The sequence below is a fragment of the Schistocerca americana genome, chromosome 1, assembly GCF_021461395.2.
Source record: "Schistocerca americana isolate TAMUIC-IGC-003095 chromosome 1, iqSchAmer2.1, whole genome shotgun sequence".
NCBI lineage: Eukaryota > Metazoa > Arthropoda > Insecta > Orthoptera > Acrididae > Schistocerca > Schistocerca americana.
The window spans coordinates 946,321,968-946,349,611 of NC_060119.1; the positions used below are offsets into that span (position 1 = coordinate 946,321,968).

Sequence of the window (27,644 nt, forward strand, 5' to 3'; positions counted from 1 at the left end):
TCGTTTGATTAGTGGCACTGAATGAAATTTTAAAAATAATACTAAAAAGGAAAACACTTCCTAATGTTTTGGAGAATTCTATTTATTTGGTCATTAACTGGCCTCCAGCTTCTCAGGCCACCTTCACATGATAAATATAATTTTGCAGACCATCAGAAAGTTTCTTCTTTTTAATATTGTTACTATTTTCCAGTCAGCACAGACAGAGAATTCAGTTAATGAAACTTTAAACCAGATGACAGCTTAATACGAGAAAAACCCATACGAAAATACACAAAATTTTAATGAGGGGGTGAGGCAGATGGTTGGCCTTAGCTTTGGGCAAGGAACTGCCAAGATATTTGCAGAAGTGACAAGAAAACTACAGAAAACCTAAATCAGGATAGCAAACAGATTATAAGCCTCTGTCCTCCTGTATCTGAGGCCAGTGTCTAAAAAATGCACTCATATGGTTAGACCTACATAAAGTTTTCTTATATTTGGACAGGGTAAAACTAAAGAAACTAACCACTATTCAGAATGATGTCAAATTTGAACGGAATATTATCGAAGAAGGGGAAAAATTATATGAACAAACAAAAAAGTAATGAAAACTATACCACAACATAGTGCTGTAAGTAGCAGAAATGCAAAATACAAGATGTGTGGTACATGGCTGTTCCTCAGTTTGTGTCTGAGACATTTAACATGACTGTCTCATTGTATTGCTGGTAAAGTTCTTCTACAAGGGCGGTGAGGGTGCGCCAGTCACTCTGCAGAAGTTCTGGGCACTTACGGGTATTGAAAAAGGATTTGTCTGATGTCTGCCAAGGGTCTGGAGAAATGATTATGAAGTTCGAAAAGACAGGTTCTCTTGTAATGTAACGTGCCAGAGGGAGGAAAACAACTGATCCAACATCAGCATTGCAGGAGGGGTCCAGCAGTAGTTAGCAAACATGAAGTGCATTGGGAATTGCCCGAACTTTGGTCATGCCTGTAAGCACAGTGTATTAAATTTTATGAAACATTCTGCAATGCTATCCATATAAAATTACCCATGTTAAATAGCTGCTTGACACTGACCTATCAGGAAGAAACATTTGGTGTAGAATTTGTTGCTCATGTGGAAGTGAACAATGAATGGCCATGGAACATTGTGGACACACAAAGCCTATTTCCATCTCCAAGAACAGGTCCATACAGAGAATTACAGAATACAGGCAAAGTAAACTCTGCTTGCACGTCAACTGGTACCACCTCATTCTGTGAAGGTAACTGTGTGGTGCAGTTTGACAGCATCACTTATCATAGAGGCATATTTCTTCAAGGAGATGGGTCCTGAGGATCTTGTTATCCATACTGTAACTGATAAATGCTACAACAGTCTTTTTTGCACAAACTTCATTCCAACCCTTCAACAGCGTGGATGTGTGAATGGATCATTTTACTGTAAGATGGTGCTCGTCCACATGCTGCACAGCCATTGCAGTAGCTGCTAATAACAAATTCTCGAATTATCGGCCATCATTTACCTACAGTCTGGTCGTCCCTGTTACCTAATCTTAATTTACGTCATTTCTGACAATGGGGCTGACTGAAAGATGCTGTGCTCCAATTACGAACATAGCTGAATTGAAGGCATGCATTGTGCAACACATTCTGAATGCCCCTGATACACTGATATGTTGTGGAACATGCTGTTCCTCAATTTCAACTTGTGGCAGAAAACGGTGGCTAGCATACTGAACACACCCTGCACCAGTCTCAGAACAATTAGAAAGCAATTTCACTGTTTCTTTTTTATGCAGGTTTTGGCCGCAGCATGATTTAAAATTGATTTTTCCCATCTGATGTGGTACAACCTTGCTGTCGTGGATGGGCTTACCTAACTAACAGTGCCACAACTGTCGAATACCAAACTTGTGCAGTCGTGCACATTGCACAATGTGGTCGATTTAATGTGCTACTCATACCACAGCCATTGTATTCTGATTCATCTGTCATTTTTTAACAAACCTGTTTACTTTATGATGCTTACAGCACCATCTATCTGGAAAACTTTCATTACTTTTTTGTTTTCGTAACATGTCCCCTTTCTTCAATAACATTCTGTTCACATTTTACACCATTCTGAGCAGCGGTTCTTTCTTACAGCATGTTGTCACAGTTTTGCACTTACGATAGGGGTGAGATTTATGTACAGAAGGTAATTCAGCAACAAAGCATGAAGACTGTCAGCTACAAACTGTGAAGTACTACTGAAGCAAATAATAAAGTGAAAATTTTGCGACAAATGTCACACTTATTATAATATTCTGGGCTATTATGTCATTGTCAAATTTGTATGTCAAAAAACATTTCATCCCCATACACAGAGAAAACCTCCCCCTCCAGCCCAACTCGTTTGTTCACACCACTGTACATGGGGCAAAACACACTCTAAGAAATTCATTAAAATACAACTTAGTATCCTGGTATATTAATTCAAAGTAACAGTAGTTATACATTTGTATACAGACACTACTTCAAGAATATGAGGTCGAAGTTGCACAACACAATGATGAATAAGGAAAATTTTGAAGGCTGCACTACAATGCAAGACAGATTCAATTGAATTCTTTATATGCACTTTACATACAAAAATACAGATTGCAAAATTACTAATACCATTTGACACACTGGGGGAAGAGTCTTGGCATATCTGAGAATAACTGGGCATACTGACAATAGCACAGTAGTTTGGCTAGGTACTGTGCAGCAAATTTCAAATTTATCATTTTCACTGCACTCTCTTACACACACACACACACACACACACACACACACACACACACACACACACACTATGAATTCCAGTATAAATATTCTCTACATTAAGCTGCTATCTAACTATCTGATTCTGAAAACTATTTTATAATTTTTTATTGAAATACTGTCAATTATGCTGTGCATTTTTTCAAACAATTGTTTCAGCTCTATTGAACAAATTCATATGAAGTGCATCAAGAGTTTATGCTGCATGGTAGCAATACAATGTTTAAATTCGGACCACATGAACCATCATATTGAACTGGAATAAAATATTTTACATCAGGACCTTGGCGTATGCACCATCAACCTACATCAATGAGAAGAGGAATGAAGCTGCTAAGCAGAATTGAAAACAATGACTAGATAAACATTTACACAGTTTACAAGAACAAGTGACCACACAAAAATAACCATTTCTTACAAGTATATTTATCAATAACATCTAGACTTTCTTGGATAACATTTAACTATCTGAATGTTTCCACGATTTGAGAACCAACTAAAACAGATTAGATTTATTAGTTGTAACTCTTATGTCATTTTCTACACTTATCTACAATTCTTATACTGACTGGTTACTAATCTCTATCCAAAGGTAATCATTTTACGAGCAATGAAATACAGACAAATGGCGCATTGGCTTTCCAACCTTGTTCACTGGGAGGCAATATGACAATATTGAGACAGCCTCTAAACATGAAAGCTTAAGAAAATCTGAGCAAGATATACTACATTTTAGGAAGAATTAAGGCTAAACATTCATTGTAGCATGGAGCTGAAGTTAAAGAACTTGGGAGGAGAGGGCTCAGGTAAAAACCGTGCATTTGTTTTTGGCAGTCCACTACATGTGTCAAGCCTTATCACATTTCGTTACAAGCTTTGCAGTCTGTGATGCATTTGCAGAAGATCTGACAAATCTGTTTGTTTTTTTTATGAGTAAACAGCAGCTGTACAACTTGATTAATCTGTAAACACTTCACACACATCTTTAAATATCTAACAACTGGTGCATTACTTTTTACCACATTTCCATTTATGGTAAGATACAAGCAACAAGAGAGAAAAAATTATAGGAACTTTATGCAGGACTAGCAGTAACACATTCTGAGACATATCAGAGGGGCTGGGATTACAAGAGAGGAGGATGGGGAGGAAGGGACAGGGATAATAGGTTTCATAAACAATTATTCCAAACCCCATTTCCTCCCCCACCAATATAGTACTTTCATAGCAAATGGTAAAGCTATAATTTTTATGCATGTGACCAATCAGTATCTTAACGTTACTGAAAACCAATTTTGGTATTATGGCATCATTGTGGACTAGCATTACTTACCTCAACACAAACATTGCACACACTACAGTGAGAGCACCGTGGTGGACGATAAAACTGACAGGTGACACACCACTTCATGCGAACAGTAATCCCATTTATTTCAACATTTTTGTATAGAGGTGCTCTGAAGTCATCCTCCCTGTCCTCTTCTGGGGAAGCTACACAGCAACAACAACATTAACAAATAGCAACATGTGACTAAATGCTTGTTTAGAAAAATTATTTTCTAATCACCTGCAGAAAGAAAATAATCGTAACAGAACATATAACAGAAGCTTCAACAATAACAATTCAACAAAGTATAAAGTAATATCCTGAGACATGAACACTCAATTTCTATTGTGATATTACAATTACATAACCCTCTTACCATAAACAATTTTGATTTGTTGGTTGTTCCTTCTTTATAATGCAGGATGCAAATCGACAATGCCTGCATTGTGATACATATGAATGGACCTCTATTGAATGCGCACAATGACAACATACTATCCAAGCAAGCTGTGAACCTGTGTGTTTACTAGCTACTAAAAAAAAAAAAAAAAAAAAAACCCTAAGTGCAACTAAAATATGTAAAATTTTCAACGCCTACCAATCCAGCCACTCAAACAACATATTAGAAAAAATTCACAAACTACTTTTGACAGTGAATCATATGACACGAAGAGTCCAACAACTTCGTGATCAACACCGATCAAACAGGATGTGAGTATCGGGTGAACATTTGACGAATGTTATCGCATAAGGGAGAAAAACAAACTCTTGTCACAGTTGGTAGTGAAAACAAACTGACACATTCGTACACGGCGCAATGTGCCATCACAGCCTCTGGAAAAGTGTTGCCTAAAGTTTTCCTGTGTTTACAAGAAACGAATGTTACATTTGGTCCTCGGGTTATAGAAGAGGTCAATCATTTAACCGACTCGTTGAAAAATGTTTACATTACCCGCTCCAAATCCGGGCCACTGACGAATGCGATTTACAGAACATTTCTTGAGAATGTTTTAAAACCATACGTTTCTGATAACAAGTTTTGTCTAATATTGGATTACTGGAGTGGACAAGTTAATACTACAATGCACGAGACAATGTTTATAGATGACGAGGGTCAGTCGACGTGCACAGTAGAAGTAATACCGCCAAACTGCACACCATGTGCCAGCCGTGTGGTGTTTATTTCTATCGCCAGGTTAAAAACTTTATTTCCAGGTATCAGAATTGCAGTGTGCTTTCGGAAACCCAGCGGGAATTGCACAACCGCACGGATGCAATAACTATTCACGGTATAATTCATAACGAACTTTCAGCACCGATTTTTCGGGCAATGATACCATATGCATGGCATGCATTAAAATTAATTCCCGAAAAAGACATTTTTGAATGTAAACCAAGTTTGTTTTCTGCAGACTCTTCGGAACAGTGAAGCTGTCGAAAGACTGCATTCATTATATGTTCTTGGTGCCACGAGTATATTTGTTTCGAATGGTTATATGACAAGTACCCTCCATCTAGTTGTTCGAAGAAAAATGAGGACACGTAACGGTGACTGGAAGAGCCATTGTAAAGTGACATTTTAGTTGTTTACTATCCCAAGAGGTCCGAGAAATTTATTTGCCTACCTTATTCTTATCATTCCTTATTGATTTACGTACGTCACTAACCCTCCTATTCCTTTCAATTGACATATAGAAAAATACAAAGGAAAACAAGAACACCCGCTAGGTTTCTTCGAGATTCGAAACCGGGTTCTACAATTCCCCGCCAGCTACCTTGGCCGTTGCGCTATCGGTGCTGGCGGCGAAATGTGTTTACCATGTGGGTTCAGAAGTGGCAGTTGCAAAAGTGTCTTTCCTCGAATTCTGGAAAGGTATGCGTTTCAGGACCCCATACCTGATGATGAAAAATGTTCTACTTATAATTATCTATCATGACTTGGCAGAGCAAAAGTAAAAGGAGGGTAGTGGAGTGTAGTCAAATTAAATCAGACACTGCTGAGAAAATTACTAAATGAGTCACTAATAGTTGTAAACTAGTTTCCCTATTTGGGCAGCAAAATAACTGACAATGGCACAAGTAGAGATGATAAAAAATGCAGACTTTGCAACAGCATTGCAAGAAAAGTAAACATTGATTATAAATTCAAATGCTGAGAAGTCTTCTCTGAAAATATTTATCTGGAGTGTAGCCTTAGATGGAAATGAAATGTGGCAGTAAATAGTACAGGCAAGAAGAAAACAAAAGACTTCGAAATGTGCTACAGAAATATAGTGACAATTAGATGGACTGATAGGATAACTTACAAGAAAGTACTGAATCAAGTCGAGGAGCAATATTTATGACAAAATTTGACTTTAAGATGAGGTTAGTTTATATGACATATCGTGAGGCATCGAGAAACCAGTTAGTACGTAACAATCCAGGGGATTTAAATCAGTACTGTTGAGATGTCAAATTTGTTAGACCAAAACGTGTCAAAATTGTGCGGCATCCAGTTTTAAACAAAATAGCTTACGTGGTATGATGAGTCATCTTGCTGAAAAACTTCTTAAGTTCCAGACACCACTGTTTGAACCCACAGCTTCGCAACACTTAAAGTAATGTTCAAATGAACTTTTGTGGAAGTTTCTTCACCACAAAAAAATTTTAAAACTGAGGTGGCAGGACACTACCCACACTGTACACAATCCTTAGCACATTAAGACTGGCAGAAAATTATGTCCTAGTAACAAAGGAAACATCCTCTGGATGCATGCAAGCCTTTTATAGCTCACTATAAAAAATCTTCATGAGGAAAGAATCCAGTTCACCCCCCGCCCCGGTTGTGTCATTTTTTCCATGAACACAGAGGCAAACTGCAGCAACTAATTCCCTTTGTCCCTTTGCCTTAGCAGTGAGAGCATTTCTTTTACCATCAATGTGTAGGATTGATATCTAAGATACTCCCCAGAAATCTTAAGCATTGTTGGTTTGCTTACACAGATGATCTACAGCAATGACTGCTTTCGGTTCTCCGGGACCAGCACCTGAGCTCTTTTGACAACTTCAGGTCTTTCAAGTGACACTTCCTTGCCAGTATGTTCTGAAGCAAAATATTTTGGCACAACAACAAACTGTATACTTCAGATATTTAAAGAGATTAATTACTTCTGCTACTGAGTGCCCAGTAAAACGTCCTTTGACAAATCCAGCTCTATTATCATACACTGCACTTTGTTTCAATATCTTCTCCATTTTGATATTCAGTTGTTTGTTAGAAACAACTGGCAGTGCAGTGCAAACAATGTCTTTGAGAAGAATAATCAAGTCAAGATTTAATTTCATCTGGATTTTTGTGATGTACAGTATAATTTAGTAACTAAAGAGAAAAAAGTCTAGTGGGCCAATGCCTGGGTACAGCAACCACATTCAACTGATGCCTCCACAAAGAGGGAGCCCGAGACATCAGGAAGGAGATAACCCATAATTGGATTTATGGCAATGGCAAACAGTACAACACTTAGCACGGAGCCCTGGGATACTCCGTTTTCTTGGGAGAAAGTACGGGAGAGAGTAGTGTTCACCCGCACTTTAAATGTGCGTTCTGCCCTAAATTCGCGAAGAAAAAGGGGCAACCGACCGAGAAAGCCCCAAGAGAATAGTGTGCGGAGGATGCCTGTCCTCCAACAGGTATCGTATACTCTCTCCAGATCAAAATATATTGCTACTGTTCGGCGTTTCCGGAGAAAATTGTTCATGATATAAGTGGAGAGAGCAACAAGATGGTCAACTGCAGAACGATGCTTTCGGAAACCGCATTGGGCAGGTGTTAAAAGACTGCGGGACTCCAGCCACCAAGCTAAACGGCAATTCACCATACGCTCCAAAACCTTACATACACTACTCCTGAGAGAAATGGGACGATAGCTAGAGGGGAGATGTTTGTCCTTTCCAGGTTTCGGAACAGGAACGACTATAGCTTCCCGCCATCATCTGGGAAAAGTACTGTCGGTCCAAATTCCATTATAAAGGCGAAGGAGGTAATGCAGACTATGGTATGATACATGCAGCAACATTTGGATGTGGATACCATCCGGTCCTGGGGCGGAGGAGCGAGAAGAACAGAGTGCATGTTGGAGTTCCTGCATGGAGAAAACAGTATTGTAACTTTCGCGATTTTGAGAGGAGAAAGCAAGAGGTTGCAATTCCGCTGCACGTTTCTTCAGGAGAAACACTGGCGGGTAATTTGAAGAGCTCAAAATCTCAGCAAAGTGTTGACCCAATGAGTTAGAAATTGCGACGGGGTCCACTAATGTATCATGTGCGACAGTGAGCCCAGAGACCGGGGAGAAACTATGCGCGCCAGATAACCATCGAAACCGACTCCAAACTTCTGAAGAGGGAGTGAAGGTGTTAAATGAGCTAGTAAAGAAGTCCTAGCTTGCCTTCTTGCTATCGCGGATGACGCGACGACACCGCGCACGGAACTGCTTATAGCGGATACAGTTGGCTAATGTAGGATGGTGTCTGAAAACACGAAGAGCACGTCGCCGCTCACGTATTGCGTCACGGCATGCCTCGTTCCACCAAGGAACTGGGGGGCGCCGGGGCAAGTCTGAGTTGCGAGGTATTGAACGTTCCGCAGCTGTAAGAATAACGTCTGTAATATGAGTGACCTCATCATTGACGCTAGGAAAGTGACGGTCATCGAATGTCGCTAGAGACGAAAAAAGTGTCCAATCGGCTTGGGCAAACTTCCAGCGTCTCAAGCGCATATATAGCAGTTGTGGCTGCAATCTAAGGACACATGAAAAGTGGTCACTTGAGTGTGTATCAGCAAGGGCAAACCATTCGAAGCGCCGAGCTAGCGGAACAGTACCGACCGAAAGGTCCAAATGAGAGAAATTTGTCGTGGAGGCAGACAAAAATGTAGGGTCCCCAGAGTTGAGGCAAACAAGATCCGCTTGGTGGAAGACATCTATCAATAGTGAGCCACGCGGACAAGGATGTGGAGATCCCCAAAGCGGGTGGTGGGCATTGATGTCCCCAACCAGCAAATAGGGGGGGGTGGAAGCTGACCAAGAAGATGAAAGAGATCAGCTCGTGCCACTGGTGGGGACAATGGAATGTATACAGTACAAAGAGAGAAGGTGCATCCAGAAAGGGAAAGACTGACAGCAACTGCTTAGAAGGAAGTGTTTAAGGGGATTGGGTGGTAATGGAGAGTATCATGGAGAAGAATCATGAGTCCTCCATGTGCTGGAGTGCCTTCAACAGAGGGGAGATCAAATCGGACTGACTGAAAATGGGGGAAAACAAAGCGGTCGTGGGGACGCAGCTTTGTTTCCTGAAGACAGAAGACGACCGGCGAGTAGGATCGTAAGAGGATCGTCAATTCATCCCGATTGGCTCGAATGCCGTGGATATTCCAATGGATAATGGACATAGGGTGGACAGAAAATGGAAGAATGCGACCAAGCTTGCCGTCAACTCAACAACGGCTCAGAGCTTGCGACCGACAGCGTGGAACGGCACTCAGCTGAAGGCAGAAGATCCTGATCCATAGGTTGTTCAGGAGCAGCTCCTACCACCAGCGATCGGCCGGTTGATCGGCCACCAGCAGTGCGCCTCAGCGACACAGAAGACGGCCGAGGGCGGTTACCGGCAGGTGGTGCTGTAGATGAGACACGCCGTGGCAGAGAAGGAGAGGAACTGGGTTTCTTATCAGCCTTCTTGGAAACATGATGTTTAGATGAAGGAGGAACCGATGGTTGTGAAGTTGGGGAACGTAAAAAATCTTCACGAGTATGCTCTTTTTAGTAAGTCCGGGTGTCTGACTTTTGGGATCGAGATTTAGCAGAACCCGATGAAGGGTGAGCCATAGAGTGAGCAGGTGAAAGTGGGGAGGTTGAACGGGCGATCCTTGCGCTGGCCGATCTAACGACCGTGTCACTAAAGGTGAGATCACAAGTCTGCGTGGCAGCCTCCTTTGTTGGCCGAGGAGAGGCAAGGACAGTGCTGTATTTACCTGTCTGAGGCACAGTGGGCTTTCGACTGGCAAATAATTTTCGAGCAGCAAAGGTCGACACCTTTTCCTTCACTCTGATTTCCTGAATGAGCTTTTCGTCTTTAAAATGGGGCGATCTCGAGAGGAAGCAGGGTGGTCACCCATACAGTTGATGCAACGAGGGGATGGAGGTGGACAAGCTCCCTCATGGGCATCCTTGCCACACGTAACACATTTGGCCGGGTTGGAACAGGACTGGCTGGTATGATTGAACCGCTGGCACCGATAGCAACGCGTAGGGTTTGGGACGTAGGGGCGAACGGAAATTATCTCCTAGCCCGCTTTTATTTTCCATGGGAGTTGAATTCTGTCAAACGTCAAGAAGACAGTACGAGTTGGAACGATGTTCGTGTCAACCCTTTTCATAACTCTATGAACAGCCGTTACGCCCTGGTCAGGCTCCATCGAGGGAGCGTGTATAAACGACTTCATGTGAGGAATTTGAAGTGCGTTGCACTTTCACCCGGACAGGGAAGGTGTGGAGCAGTGAAGTACGCAGCAATTTTTGTGCCTGGAGGGCACTGACTGTTTCTAACAACAAGGTGCCAATCCGTAATCTGGAACAAGACTTTACAGGACCTGCAGTTGCGTCAACACCTTTCTGAATAATGAAAGGGTCGACCGTGGAGAAGTCGTGACCTTCGTCAGACCGAGAAGCAACAAGGAACTGTGGCAACGATGGAAGAACTGTCTGTGGCTGTGACTCAGTGAACTTACGCTTGTGAGCAGACATAGTGGAAGATGAGGAAACCATTGCGGAAGAATCCCCCATGATTACCGGCGTCTCCGATGGCGCGCTCCTCCCTTGAGGGGGGCCTCTCTGAGGGCACTCTCGCCTTAGGTGATTGTTCACACCTCAGGTCACACCTCCCGAGAAACGGACGGAGGGACCAATCGGCACTTTCGGAAGGTATCTGCTCGGGTAATCACCCCTCCCTGGGCCTGGCCGTTAACAGGGGTAAGTACGTGTCCTACCTGTCTACCCGGGGCGGGGAGTTACGTCTTACCCCGTCACCGGCTACGCACGAAAATGCGTGGGTCGGCCTTCAGGGAGGAAGAAAGAAAGGGAAAAACAAAGAAAGGGAAAGGAAAGAAGAGAGGTCTCAAACGCCGCAGCGGAGAAAAGGGTAAAGAGAAGAGGTAAGGAAAAAAGAAGGACAAAGGAAAAATGAAGACATGCAAGCAGAGAAGGCGAAGAATGCGTTACATTTACGAGCGTCCGTCTCCGGACGTAGGCACAAACCATACTCCCAGAGGGGGAGAAAGGGAAGGAAAGAGCCAGAGGTGAGGGGAGGGGGGGTCGAAGATGGGGAATCGGGAAGGATGCGGAAAAGGAAGGTATGCAGCCCGGAAAGGAAGGAGGGCCACATTAGCTCTGGGTCCCGTGCTCACTACGCACGTAGCCACAAAACAGTTGTGGACCCCCTGGGGGGGGATTGCATAAGTGTGCAAGGGTTGGTACCATATGACCCACCCTCACTTGGGCAAGGAGACTGTTTATGAGAGTAGTTCGAGGGGCACCAGTGGCCAGTCTTACTCCACGACAATGGAATGGATCCAACAATTTCAAGGCTGAAGGAGCTGCTGATATGTAGACCTAGCAACTATTCTCCAATTGGGACGAGACCAGGGCCTGGTAAATATGGAGGACAGTAGTGTGATCCACACCCAAATACGTGTGGACATTGAAGCAGAGACAAATTAAACTTTAGCACACAGCTTTTGCTTCCTTAGCTAACAAGTACGGGTCAGCCATGTGAGCTTTTTATCCAAGAAGCGTCTTAAAAACTGGGACTGTGCAGAAACATCTAGGTGATGGGTATTCAAGTAGAGTTCTGGGTCAGGAAGGATGATACAACAGAAATGCACGTTTCTGCAGTGGGGAACTGGGAGCCATGAGAAGGGTTCAAGCACAGTCTCAGAACTGGCACCTCAGAACTGGAATTCATTCAAGGTTAAAGATAGGGAAGTATACTAAACGCAAAAGTCATCAACATACTGCACAGGGATGGCCGGTGGTCCAAAGATCGCAACTAGTCCATTGAAAATGATGTGCAATTATGCAGCACTCTGTCCAGAGCCCTACAGGGCACTGTTCTCTTGGTCCCATGAAGAGCTGAGTGATGTACCAATGCTAACGCAAAACAGTCAATGGGATAAAAACTGACAAACAAAAACCAGTAGAGAGCCTAAAGAGCCCCTATCGTGGAGGGCACGTAAAATGTGATAACACCAACTGGTGTCACATGCATTATGTAGGTCAAGAAAGACAGCATTGTCCCTCCCGGAAACCACACCAATAGGGGTACAAAAAGCCCTGCGATTCAAGGACCCAGCACAATCGTCGGGCTACCATCCTATCAAGCATTTTGTGCAGTACATTTGTGAGGTTAGTAGATGTCAACAGATATTGCGGTTTTCTCTAGCTTCAGAGCTAGGACAACGATACTACCTCATAATTGCAAAGGGAAAATAGCTCCTAGCCCAATATAGTTTAAGAAGTTGAATAGATAGAGTATGGTTAAATTCAGATGTTGGACTATCTGATTATGAATCAAATTGAGGCCTGGGTTGTACCACATGACAAGAAGAGACTGAAGCAATTCCTAGTCAGTGGAAGATTCATTTTACATTTCAGCATGATAGGGGTGAGGGAGGAGGAGGGAGGTGGTGTGATGGATTGGGAGATGTCTTCAACTTTTCACTTACATGTTAGGAAGGTAGCGGGTAAGTAGAGGACACCGATGTTGTCACTAAGTAGGTCACAAGATATTCAGCAAGCACCAACACATCAGTACAAATCCGATCATTAAGCACATTACCCGAAACAATTATCTCTGGAAGCACAGACTACTATGGAGCTTGACTCAACCTGGATGACGAGGTATACTTTTCCAAGGAGGAGACATATCACTACCAGCATTCTTTCTTATTCCGTTTCACTAGATAGCGAGCCTCAATGCGAAGCCTCTTAAAAAGTTATGAATGTTTTCTGTGAAGGACATCACCTGACATACTTAACGGCTCCCTGATTATGCTGAATAGTTGTTGCAATATCTTTGGTACACTATAACACAGGCCAGAATTGAAGATGGCCTGCAGACAAGAGAATAGCTGTTCCAGTAGTGCAGCTGATTGCATCTGACACCTCCTGCAGCCTCATCAATGCAATCAAGACGGGGGCAAAGGTGACACCAAGACCAATTGCCTGTTGGTTCTTCGAAGAGCCCGAAGTGACAATCGGTCTGTCAAGCCACAACAACGAAGTGTCAGTATCACTGAAATGTGATCACTGTTACAATGATAATCATGTAGTGACCATTGCAACAAAGCCTTGAGATTGGAGGATGAGATCGCAATGTCAATAGCCAGGAAATGGATGGGAGTACCGTCATTGAGGTGGCACAGATCAAGATCAGAAAGAAGTTGGTCATTGAGGTGGCACAGATCAAGATCAGAAAGAAGTTGGTCAATCAGAAGGCACCTATGAGACGAAGTATTATTTCCCTTCATGGGTGGTGAACATTGAAATCTCAAAGGAGAGAAACGGGAGGGCAAGTGGGGGAATTGTTGGATAAAGATTGTCATCTCAAGGTACGTAAGTGCCCTGCCTGGAGGTAAAGAAATGTTTGAAATGGTGATCACTGGCATCATTAGCACTTGCACTGCTACTGCTTCCAATGTGGCACAGAGGGGAATCCACTCACCAACACTGACGACAGTCTTGCAAACCAATGTACAGACCCCTCTGTGCATACTTTCTTAGTGCCAGCATGGTTCCAACAGAATACACAGAAACCTCAAAAATTTGACGAATGGTCATCAGTGAAGTGAGTTTCTTGGAGAACTGCATTGATCACAAGACAACAGGAAATTAGTTGTTTTTATTGTTGTTGTTCCAGCAGGAGACATTAATATTCAGTGTAGTTCCACTGGATCATCACACTGAGGATGTTGCTGTTAGAAGTGAAGGGGCCAGGAGGACAGGTCACACCCCAAAATCACTGTTATCAATGGGGGTGCTAATCGATGAACATTGGTTTGGGGTCCGATGTGGGGGAAGAGACGGTGGGACATCTGGCTTCTCCTGGATGACCCGAGTAGTGTTCTCTGAGATATCTTCCTCTTCTCTTTCACAACTTCTTGGAAAGGCCTATCCACTGTGGGTTTAGGAACAGAAGAAGAGCAGGCAGTCCTGGGAGTACACAGTCCAGGTCGCTTGTGTGTGGGTTTCCAGGGAGAATGTTCCTGAGAAAGCCCTGTCCTTAGTAAACTTCAGAGAAGGAAGCTGCTACTCTGGCGGCATACAAGGAATGGTTCCTGTAGATGGTATCATAGGAACCAGAAGAGGGAGAAAACTTATCATCCTCTTGATCAAGTTTATTTGCACTATTGCTAAATGTCAATACTGAAGGAGTAAATAAACCAGGTATTGCTGACTATCTGGCCACAGTAGTGGCAAAGGTCAATATTGACATTGGTTACAATCCTACTTCTTCAGAGTTTCTACATATTAAAGGCAATGTGTTAACTTCTGTTCCTAGATTTTGCATTCTTCAAGTCGATTAATATACTTTGGAGATTAGGGAGGATGGCTGTTCCTGCAAATAACATGGACAGGTAGCAGCACACAGTGACTTTTCATGATGTGGCCAGCCACAATCTCCACAAATAAGGTTGTACATACACACCACAAAAACATATGCTCAAAGTCTCGCATTTGAAACACCTTATCGGCAGTGAGAAATACCATTTCAGCGATAACAAATTACTGACATTTTCTGGAAGCGACTATCCCTCAAAAGTGGAGATGAATACACCAGCGTCTACTTGCTGTTTGGTGGGACTCAACACATGACATACAATGTGAATCTCTCACATCTCAAAGGGTTCATGCAGTTCTTTGTCTGCCTCCAGCATTAGGTCCCAGTGAATCACTAATCCTCCTATTATGATAAAGTTCTTATGGCATGTCATGGCAACAGGTGCATAAACTAATTATTCATAAGAAAGTAAGAATCGGGATTGGGTAAGCTTTGTCTTCTTAATTAAGATACAACCACTTGGTAATTTCCTAAGGAAAGAGTGCTGCCAAATAATTTTTCAATATTCTCCACAAAGAAACTTCTGTTTAATTGCATCCTTTATCTGTTTCGGTGCAAACCATGAATTGAAGGGAGTAACTGCAAGTCATTTTATTTTACTTTCCTCCCTTGATGTAGCCATGGGGCAATGTTCCTGGGCTCTTAAAAATTTGCACTGAATTGTGATCTGTCTAAAGAGACTGCCAGGACCTCATGGTCACCAACTGATAACTGTGGTCATTTCAGAATCCCAAATATCTGCCATGATGCCACCTATTCCACACAAAGGCTCTCTCCACTGGAGCCATCCAAACATGACAGAGGTCATCTAGTGTTCTGGCATTCTGGCCAATGTCTTGAGTCCCTGTATCCCCACCCCTCCCCCCTCCCCAAAGAGACGTGCATCTTCTCCTCAGATAAGCACTAAGCACCTACTACTCAGCTTCCGCAGGGGGCTGACAGTCAATACTGTGATCCCTGCATGGCCTGAAGGTCAAACCCAGACGTGGGGACTGAACATAAGTTAAACAAAATATGTGGTGTAAAATAAGGGAACAAAATGGGAGAAGCCAGAGTTGACCTCCTAAGCATGACCTAGGTTGCCAGCTGGGAATCTGTCTTAAAGATCAAGTAAGAGAGAAAGAGATAGTAAAATTGAAGCACAGGAAGGGAATAATAATGCAATAGCTAAAGGTCTTGTGCTCACCAAGCACGTACTTACAAAAGCTGTGTGCCCTCTTGGAGACTAAAAATGAAAGTAAGGTAGAAGAAAATAGAACTTAAGCAGACTGGTGGGGAAAAATTTAGAATGGAAAGTAATAGCAACATAGTACCCTTTCTTTAACCATCAATCATCAATCTAGAAGGGAGAGAAACTGCTGCCTATTATTATTTTTTAACTTTTCAGGAAGATTTTTCAAATACATGGAATGAAAAATTCATTATCTTTCCAACTAGCCAAGTGCAAGCAGAGGACACTACTGGGTGTAAAGCACAGAAAAAAATTTAGAGACAGATGTGAATTTTTAAAGGGAGGGAGGGGACTATCAGATTGAATATCTGTCTACCAAGGAATAGGAAACACTAATGTTACAATTACTTAAATTAGAATGTAGAGCAACATCATGAAGGAATTATCCAATGGGACATAAATATGTACATGTACATGTACAGACAAATTAAAATTTCAAAGAAGTTGAATAATTTATCAAAGAGAAAGAGCTTCACAAATTTAGCAAGTCAGTAATGTGTTCGTCCACCTCTGGCTCCTATGCAAGCAGTTATTCAGCTTGGCATTGATTGATAGGAGTTGTTGGACGTCTTCCTGAGTGACATCTTACCAAATTCTGTCCATCTGGCCCGTAAGATCTTCAAAATCCCGAGCTGGTTGGAGGGGCCTACCCACAATGCTCCAAATGTTCTCAACTGGGGAGAGATTCAGCAATCTTCCTGGCCAAGGTAGGGCATGGCAAGCACAAAGACAAGCAGTAGAAAGTCGCGCTGTGTGCAGGCTAAGATGTAAACCCAGAATGACATGCCATGAAGGGCAACAAAGGGGACATAGAATATTGTCAAGGTACTGCTGTGCTGCAAGGGTACCACACATAGCAACCAAAGGGGTCCTGCTATAAAAAGAAATGGCATCCCAGACCATCATTCCTAGTCATAAGGCTATACAGCCTTATGACAGTGTGTGAGAGTCAGGTTGGTAGCCCCACTGCTGTCCAGGCCATCTCCAGATACATTTTCAGCCTGGAATCTAATTGGCTGGAACAGAACTGTCTTCTATGATGAGTCCTGCTATGAATTGATCCCAATGACTAGTGAAGACTTCTCTGGAGATGCCCCGGACAGTACTGGAATACCAACCTGATCGCTGTCTGCCTTATGGCCTGACAACCAGGAGTGATGGTCTGGGGTGCCCTTTTGTTTCATAGCAAGAACCTTTAGGTCATTAACAGAAGCACCCTTACAGTGCAGGGGTACATCAACAATATTCCATGCCCTTCATAGCACACCATCCTGGGCTTATATTTCAGCAAGTTCATGCCCACCTGCACAGAGCGCAGAGCGTGAGTTTTTACCGCTTGTTTTTGTGCTTGCCAAACCCTAACTTGGCCAGCAACATCACCATATCTCTTCCCAACTGCGAAAATTTGGAGCATTATGGGCAGAGCCCTCCAACCAACTCAGGATTCTGACAATGTAACACACCAGTTGGACAAAATTTGGCATAATATCCCTCAGGCAGGCATCCAAAATCTCCATCAATCAATGCCATGCCAAATAATTGCTTGCACTAGGACCACCGGTAGACCAAAACATTGTGGACTTTTGAAATACGTAAAGATCCTCCCTCCCTCCCTGGCTCCCTCCCTCTGTCTGTCTCTCCGCCCACCCCCATCTCTCCCATCCCCATAATCACCCTCCCCCTCCCCCTTCCCCTTCCAAGTGTCGGAAAATCTTCCAGTAGTCCATATTAAATTAGAAGTTTGAGGAGGGTTCCCACAACATTTCTGGTGAGCTGTCACAGCATGCTTTAATCTATTTTTAATCTACTTTAATCTATTTTGTCATGACCTGGAACAATATCTTATGCCTGAGACAATGTCACATCCAGCTCCCACATATATCTCATAATTGCTGGAAATGACTCCTCAACTGACCTCAGCATAATAAAATGTGAATGATTGAGGAGGTACTGATAACAGTGCTGAAGTGTATGCTCTGCCCTATGGTCATAATCTTAGACCTTCTCATAATATGAAGTTTTCTACTGCTCAGCTATGGTAGCGTGAGCTCTGATGTCACTTAGCAGATGACCAGTAAAATGCCAATTCTTTAAAGAATCTAACTCCCGTGTATAAAACAGCTTCAAATTTTGATTACTCCACAAATGAGTTAATGTGATAAAAAACTGACACCAAGCATGTAGGTAAGACAAGTTTACAAAAAGTTCGAAATTATGTGTAAAGTTTGTTGGAAATCACTAAGTGCTCTCATTATCGAACACTGAACGATTATAATAAGGGTAAAACAATGGAAACTCCAGGTTGAAATTTAAAAAAAAAAACCACACACACACACACACACACACACACACACAGGTCAAGCACACATAACCAGAGGGGTAATTTGCACTCAATTTTATGCAAATGCTTGTTTTTCCTGTGTCTCGAAGTTTATGACATATCCCCTGAACAAGGTATCATACAACGATATTTCTTTCCAAGTTCATTTAGTAGTATGTGTAGATACTGCATGTAAAATGTGTTGCAAATAGAGTTATTAGTAAAGGAATAATAAAACATCATGCCCGATGCAGCAGCATTAATGCATGAACACTAAAAGTGTCAGAGGTAAACTTTTTTTTCCTTTCATCATTTTATTTGGGGGGGGGGGGGGGGGGGGGGGTTTCATTTGAAACTGCATGTAAAGTTTGTTTCATATCTCAATGTGCTCTTATTCACAAATATTGGATGAATATGGTCTGGGCAGTTGTGAATAGTCAGTTATGCTGCCTCAAGCCATATGCACATTTTCTAACTCTCAATACTTGCCTTATTGTGTCAAACCTTTAATATAAGATTATATCCATTAATGATTAGATGATGACAGCATTTTACATGTTAGAACTCTGACAATAATTATATTAAATACAATATTAAATTTCTGTTGCCACTGGAAGCAGTTAGACAGGTAATCTGCAACTGGTGCAGGATCCTATGAACCGGGTTAACCATTTAGTAATATAGATATGCATCAAATTCCCACAAAGGAGGATGAGGGTCAAGAGGGAGGGGGTGCTGTTTAATAGGGTTGTAAAGAGCATCCGAGAGCATTATTAGAGGGCTGTTGCAGACCAAATATTATTACCTCACTTGTCATGTATATGAGGTAATCCTTTTTATGGAGGCTACAGCATCTGTAAAGATGGGCCTCTTGTATGGAAGGACTCAAGGGTCTTCTCTGCGTTAAGTACTTCTACATGGGTCCTGAATTGTTAACGTTTAACTGCAGCAAAAAAAAAGTCATTTTAACACTTAAGCTTTTATGTGCCTTATCTTCGACCCAGCAGCTAAGTGGATTTCAGATTAGGGTTTGTTGGCTCCCTTAGTAAAACACCAAAGTTTGAAAGACTGTTATAACACTACCAACCTGACAACCAATTGATGATTCAGCACAATTTTTCAGAATGCCGTTTTTCTCTCTTGTGTTTTAAAATGGTAACTTTACTACTCAAAGACATTTGCTGGTTTTTACAGATCTCTGAAAGACATGGCAGACCTTGACTTGCTGCTACCTCATGCTATCAAGTCCTGGTACACAGAATAAACTTTACTACAAATACCTGCCTGAATGGCATTTACAAATACAGGTGTTGCCACCAGCTCACAGCAACAATGTTTATATAGAGGAGTTCCATGGCTTGCAGCAGAAAGTTACATGCCATTTGTTTGTCATCCTGTATGCAGTATTGAGGTGTCCAGTAAGTCACTGCTCATTTTTGCGAAAGTGATAATTTTACTCTGTAAATGGTTCAAATGGCTCTGAGCACTATGGGACTTGAAATCTGAGGTCATCCACCCCCTAGAACTTAGAACTACTTAAACCTAACTAACCTAAGGACATCACACACATCAATGCCCGAGGCACGATTTGAACCTGCGACCGTAGCGGTCACACGGTTCCAGACTGAAGTGCTTAGACCCGCTTGGCCACACCTTACTCTGTAGATCACAATTCCAACAGTGTAGACTTATGCTACATACAACACCATGGTCATGTTTTCTTATACATTATTGTTGAGGTCTTTTTGCTGCTTCAGTCTCCAAGTGCTTTGATATTACATTATTTCATGAGAATACATAAATATGCAAAGCAGGAAATGTGCAGCAATAGTGCTTTTTGTGTGTGGAGACTAGAGTAATTGACAACTGTCTGGAAACGGATAGAAAGTGTGTTTACCACCATTGGCTGGAGCACAGTATCCAGAAACAATCGTGCTAGGATTTTTTGCGAAGTGCAAGGCCTAAACTGAAAGATCAGGCAATTCTGATACGATCTCAAATGCTGACTACTTCGCCTCTACTATCAGTTGGAGAACTGTGGGCAATTTCAACAGTTGACTTTCCTGCTCTTGGATAATAACGCTGGTGACACTTCTTTAAAGTCTATATTCTTGCTGACAAAATTAGATTTCAGCACTTTTAAGAGAAAATGAAAAATTCAGCACCACACAGCTCTGAAACTGGTCCACACAAAACAGTGATTAACAATACCAAGATAGAGCTTTTTGGGAATAATACATAGGACAAAGATTAAAGGATGAGCCATATTGGGACTCACATGGAAATGTGAAATTGTATGCATTTCTCAATAAATTTGTGTCAATTGTTTGAAAATTCAACTTAAAAAATAAAATATAATGAGAAGTTGAGAAGATATGAAAAACTCATGGCAGAAATTAATACTGCTGATACCAGAATTTGATATGTAAGGAATACAGTGCAACAAGATCAAGGACAACCAGCAACTACACAAGATTATATAACAAACTAAATGATTAAACAGCAACATAATTCACAAATTTCAAGTATTTTCATTAAAGATTTCCTAAATGCAGTCAAAAAATTGGGTCAAATACTTCTGTTAAAGAAAGGAGGAGATATTGAGAATTTCACACAAAAAGAAAATTAAGCCACTGGTAGTCCAGACATCCATTTTTAAAATTAATAGAAATAAAGAATTTCGGAAAAACAAGCCAACGTATTTTTATTTTATCTGACAACTGTATGACTGGGAATCCTGGGGTTGTCTTTCCATTGCAGTAAGGTCCTCCTCTAAAGGACTGTATTCAAGTTCTGAGTAGCAATGCATGTTCAGGCCAACAAACCAAAGAGAACTATGTCCCTCAGGATGGCATATTAAATGCCTTTTTTACATAACAGTGCTGTGTCCACAGTCACAACTGCTGTCCAGTGTTTTATTTTTGTGGACGATTTTTCAATCTCTTGCTGATATTCTGGTATCAAAAGACAAACAACTACAATTAAAATTAGAAAGGCTTTGATTATTAGCAAAAACCACAGGTTTCAAATTTGTCTTTGGAGAAAGTAGTGAGTGTCAATTTTAAATGTGTATGTCATGCTTGTAATCCACCTGAACTGCTACTGGAGATCATCATTCTTATTTTAAAGAAATCAATGAAGTACCTGAGCATCATCTTCGATTAAAAAAAAAAAAAAAAAAAAAAAAAAAAAAAAAAAAAAAAAAAAAAAAAAAAAAAAAAAAAAAAGCACACCTCACTGCCAAAAATCAGTCATCATAAGATAAGAGCTCTAGATGTTGCCAATATCTTTAAATTATTACAGGCACATACCATGGGATGGAAGGGGGCAGACGGATCCTCCTCATTGTTAGTTCACAAAGCCTCTGTTCAATCTCAACTGGCTTATATCTGTACTGTAAATACTTCTGCAGAATCATCCAGTCTAATGAACTTTGACTCCATTCACCCTGACAGATTTAGATTGAAGACAGAAGTCCTCAGCTTAAGCCCTATACTCAACATCGTTGCTGAGGAACCACCTGTAACCACTCAACCTTCCGTAACCTCCTACAGCTTTCAAGCTTCTTATCCAACCACAATTAGAACAAGGATATATAACAACAGCAACATGACCATTGGAGATTACATCAAAAGAGCAAATTTAGAACTCAGTGTGTCAGACCCGCATATTTTAATACAAGTCTGTAACAATGGAGCAAATGTCCTTCCCTGGTTAGTAGTGAGACCCCAGATCACATAAAAACAAAATCATTGACCAACTGCTCTGGCAGGCAACCATCATCAGGAACCAACCACCACACAGCAATCTTGTCACATCCTCACTTGTGGCACCAACAACCAGATGGCACTTCGTTCAGTGAAATATGAGGAAAATTTGTCCAAGCACAGCAGCCCCTAGTTGCTCGCAGCAGGAAGTGTGTGTCAAGTACAACTGTTTCTGAGATAGTGTCAACAGCTAATTGACTCATTGTGCCTGATGCCTACGATTACATCAATTGCGGAAAGAACAGACTGGCTAGTCCTGAACTAAAAACATTCAGATTTCCCATCAAAGATGACGAAAGGTTACAGAAAAACCATAGGAAATCATTTTTAAATGAAATCACTGCTAACACTTGACAGTGAAATAAATAAACTTACCATCACAATTTTGGCTGTGGAGCCATTTTCAAATGAAAGGTAAAAACTCAAACCAATAAAACATATGGGTAACAAAATGCAAAGCGTAGTGCAATAACATCTGATAAACCCAATTTAAGGAACAGTACTTCTGATTTCACCTTGCACTTAAAGACAGACTACAGCTGAAAACACGGTAGAGAAATAAGTAAATAACAAAAACTTTTAGTCAAATGGTGGCAATGATTTCATTTAAGAGTATATCAAATATATTACGACTGAGCCCCCCAACCAATGAAAAATCATAATATGATATCACTTCCATATTCTAATGCCTGCTGCAGACTAACATAAATGGAAGCAAACACGAGCGAGCAAGCATTCACAGACAGTTCTCCAGTGTTCACTATCTCTTGTTTGTATCTGTGACCAACTTTTCACACTGGAAGAAAGGGAGGGGGACACAAGGGAATGAGCACAGTGTGACAACTCTCTGAACACTGTATTTTAATTTATTTATTTATATTTATTATATTTTTTAGTAATAATAATGTCACACAAGTCCACTTGTTAACACCAAGTTACAGCAATGACGTAAATCTTTGTTACCGATACAAAACTATTTTCCTTGGTGTTTTTTGACAAAGCAAGGAAAATGAAATAGGAAATTAAGTATGTAGGTGTCTGAATTTGTACATAAGTGTGAAACTTGCAACTCTAACAATCTTTATCATTATTCCAAAACTTTGCACACATGTCGGTTAACGTCTTTTTCTGGGTCCTCATTACTGCAGCCCAGATTTCATGTTACATCAAAAAAGAAATATGTACATAAATAAGTAACCCAAATTGGTGACACGTGTAAAGCATCAATTATATGTAAAAGCCAAAATTTAATTTTTTTGTTAGAAAATGCAAGTTCAGAGGTAGGCAAGTCAAATGTCTATGTTAACTCTTACTCCGTTCACTTCTGCTACAAAGTACTGAAGTAACAGTGTCTCCTGCCAAAGTATTTAAGTCACGCTGGAATGGAATGCAAAACTTTATAATAATATACTTTTCAAAATGTTATGTTACTGTGCACAGTCTTCTGTCCAACAATATGTTTTTATAAACAGAGAAAGATTGCCCAATGTCGCAAGAAGTCAATGGTGCATATTTATACAGAGGGATTGTTTGGTTTGTTTTTCTTTAGGGCGTGAAAACAACTAGGATCATATGCACCCATGTCAGAACCGTAGAACACGAAGACATAAAAAGAGCTAAAAATGACTACCCATTAAGCTCAATCAAAGGAAGGAAAGACCACTAAACACAGGTATGTGGAGAAAGGTCTATAAAATATGCCATAGAGAAATGGAGGTCGTGAACCAAAGATTAAATGTTCTTCACCATATTGCTATGATGGATAAAAAGTAAAACGCAGTTAACAGCTGAGCATCATTCGCTAAAATGGCCAATAACTCAGACACCAAACATAAATGAGACCATAAGTGGTAAAAAAAAAAAGGGGGGGGGGGGCATTCCATCAGGAAATGGCAAACCATCAAAGGTTGAGGGCAACAAGCACAAAGTGGCAGGGGAGCACCACTTAACAAATGGTGATGGCTAAAAAGACAGTGCCCAATACACAGCTAAACTGATCTCTTCACGGCAAGAGGGCCGAGAGGAGGTCGTCCAAGCCACTGGGAGAGGCTTAATTCCCTGTAGCTTGTTCCCATGAAGGGAGGACCAGTGGTGATGCCAAAGTGACGCCACCTGCTGACAGGAGGCAACACAGTGATGATCATTTTCCTCTCTCTCTTTTTTTTTGTGGGGTTTTAGGGCGCTCAACTTCGAAGGTCATTAGCGCCCAGTCACAAATGTAAGTGCACATATAATCTGGTAAAACTCTATGGGGGGAGGGGGGAAGGGGGGGACGACACCAGAAAGTTCTTACAAAGACGCAGATAAAATAATTAAAAGAGTTAGATGTCTTTGGACAATTCCATCAAAGTAATAAAACGAAGAACACGAGCAGCTGCTCGAGCGTCATCAGCTAAAATTTCTTGTAAGGTAGATGGCAAAGACAGGACAACACGAGATTGATTAAAAGGGGGACACGACAATAAAACATGGCGCATTGTCAATGCATGACCACAAGGACACTGCGGGGCGGGGTCACCGGATAGCAGGTAGCGGTGGCTAAACCGGCAATGCCCAATCCGCAACCTGGCCAAAATGACCTCCTCTCACTGAGAGGGTCGGGAGGAGGTTATCCAAGCTGTTGGGAACGGTTTTATGGCCCGGAGCTTATTTTCTTGAAGTGACAACCAAGTATCCCACCATAATGACACAAACCTCTTACAAACAACTCCACTAATGTCAGATGATGGGACACAAAGGGAGGCTGGCTGAGGCAGGAGGACTGCAGCCTTGGCCACAGCATCAGCAGCCTCATTCCCAGGCACTCCTACATGGCCTGGAACCCACAAAGCTAACAGGAGAGCCATCATCAGCAAAAGAATGGAGGGATTGCTGGATCCGTTGCACCGAGGGATGGACCGGAGATGGAGCTCCATGGCTGTGAAGAGCACTGAGTGAATCAGAGCACAGTACATACGGAGAATGGCGGTGGCAGCAGACATACTGAACGGCCTGATTGAGAGCAAAAAGCTCGGCCGTAAAGCTGGAACACTGGTCGAGGAGCCGGTATTTAAAGGTGATGTCTCTGATGACAAAGGCACAGCCGACACCATTGTCAGTTTTGGAGCCATCAGTGTAAATAAAGGTGTTACTGGCGAGTCGCGCACGAAGTTCGACAAACCGTGAGCAATACACTGCATCCGGAGTACCCTCCTTCAGGAGCGAGCTGAGGTCAAGATGAATGTGAACTGGAGCCTGGAGCCAAATTGGTGTCGGGCTCTCACCCTCTCTGAAGGTGGTAGGGAGGGCAAAATCCAATTGTCGAAGCAGGCGACATAAGCGGACTCCAGGGTGCAGCAGGGCAGACACATACAACCCATACTGACGGTCGAGAGAATCGTCGAAGGAGGACTGATAAGAGGGGTGGTCGGGCATTGATAACAGCCGGCAGGCATACCGACAAAGCAGTACGTTGCGCCGGTAGGTCAATGGTAATTCGGCAGCTTCAGCATAAAGACTCTCGACAGGACTAGTATAGAATGCTCCGGTCACAAGACGTAACCCCCGATGAAGGATGGAGTTGAGACGGCGTAAGAGGGATGGCCGAGCAGACAAGTAGACGAGGCTCCCATATTCCAGCTTTGATCGGACTATGGAACGATATAAGCAAAGCAGGACAGTGTGAGCCGCTCCCCAAGATGTACCACTGACAACACGGAGGACATTAAGGGAATGTGTACAACAGGCAGCCAAATAAGAGACGTGCGAAGACCAAGAAAGTTTCCTGTCCAGTGTGAGCCCTAAAAATATCGTTGTCTTCACGAATGGGAGAACAACGGGACCGAGATGTAAGGATGGTGGAAGGAATGCTGTAAATCGCCAAAAGTTTATGCAAACCGTCTTCTCTTCAGAGAACCGGAAGCCATTAGCCACACTCCATGGGTATAGGCTGTCAAGACAACGCTGAAGGCAGCGCTCCAGGAGGCATGTTCTCTGGGCACTGCAGTAGATCGCAAAGTCATCGACGAAAAGAGAGCCGGAGACGTTAGGTGGAATGCAATCCACAATCGGATTGATCGCTATGGTAAAAAGGGCTACGCTCAAAACGGAGCCCTGAGGCATTCCATTCTCCTGGAGGAAGACATTTGACAATACGGAACCCACACATACCCTAAACATTCGATCTGTTAAAAATGAATCAATAAAAAGTGGCAGGTGACCACGTACGCCCCACCTGTGCATAGTGCGGAGGATACCTCCTCTCCAACAGGTATCATAAGCCTTCTCCAAATTGAAGAACACAGCTACCACTTGGCACTTTTGCAAAAAGTTGTTCATGATGAATGTCAACAAGGTCACAAGGTGGTCAACAGCGGAGCGGCGTCGACGAAAGCCGCATTGAACATTGGTAAGTAGCCGTCGAGATTCAAGAATCCAAACCGACCGAGCGTTAACCATGCACTCCATCACCTGACCTTCGATCCAGATGCGATTATAGGTACGAAGAAGAAAGCTTTTGCCTGCCGGAGAAAGGTGTGTCAGCATCTGAACGTGAATGGCATCTGTCTCTGGAGCAGAGGACTGGGACAGTGCAAGTGCACTTTCGAGTTCCCGCATGGTAAAGGGGGCATTACAATTTTCCAGATTCAGCGAGTGGAAGGAAGGTCGCTGAGCCTCTTCTGCCTCTTTTCTGGGAAGGAAGGCAGGGTGGTAATGGGCGGAGCTTGAAACCTCCGCGAAAAAGCGGCCGGAGGTGTTTGAGACATCCACAGGGTCCACAAGTACCTCATTACCGGAAGTCAGGCCAGGTATCGAGGAGTGGGCCGTAATGCCCGACAGCCAGCGCAGGCCACCCCAGATGACAGACGAGGGAGTAAAACTGTTAAAGGAGCTTGTGAAAGAGGCCCAACAAGCTTTTTTGCTGTCTTTGATGAATCGACGACACTGCGCTCTGAGGCATTTGTAATTAATACAATTCGCCAGCGTAGGATGGCAGCGAAAGGTGAGTAAAGCACATCGTCGAGCACGGATAGCGTTTCTGCAAGCCTCATTCCACCAGGGGACTGAAACGTGACGTGAAGAAGAGGTAATACGAGGAATGGAACATTCGGCCGCATTGATGATAACAGCCGTGAGGTATTCGACCTGACTGTCACAGCTGAGAAAATCTTTGTCCGGAAAGGTCGCCAGGGAGGAGTAAAGTCCCCAGTCAGCTTTCGGTATGTTCCAGCTCGAGGGACGTGGGGATGGGGTGAGGTGCAGGAGATGAACAAGACAGGGGAAATGGTCACTCGAATAGGTGTCAGCAAGGACACACCACTCGAACCGATGGGCAAGAGTAGTAGAACAGATCGAGAGGTCCAAGTGGGAGTAGGCATGAGTAGAGTCCGAGAGGAAAGTTGGGGCACCAGTACTGAGGCAGACAAGATTGAGATGGTTGGAAACATGCACCAAGAGGGAGCCTCTCTGACAGGATGCAGGAGAACCCCAAAGTGGATGATGGGCATTGAAGTGGCCAAACAATAAAAACGGCGGAGGAAGCTGAGTAATCAGGTGCATCATGTCAGCCCGACT

At 42.6% G+C, this 27,644-nt stretch overlaps 1 protein-coding gene across 3 annotated transcripts in view; it reads right to left on the bottom strand.

The window, feature by feature from the left end:
- Window positions 1-27,644, bottom strand: part of LOC124615620 (palmitoyltransferase ZDHHC8) — a 252,669-nt gene that overhangs the window by 155,808 nt on the left and 69,217 nt on the right. For all 3 annotated transcript variants that reach the window (XM_047143637.1, XM_047143629.1, XM_047143645.1), the window contains one exon: window positions 4,127-4,284. In XM_047143637.1, coding sequence (XP_046999593.1) covers window positions 4,127-4,284 — 158 coding nt within the window. The remainder of the gene's footprint in view (window positions 1-4,126; window positions 4,285-27,644) is intronic.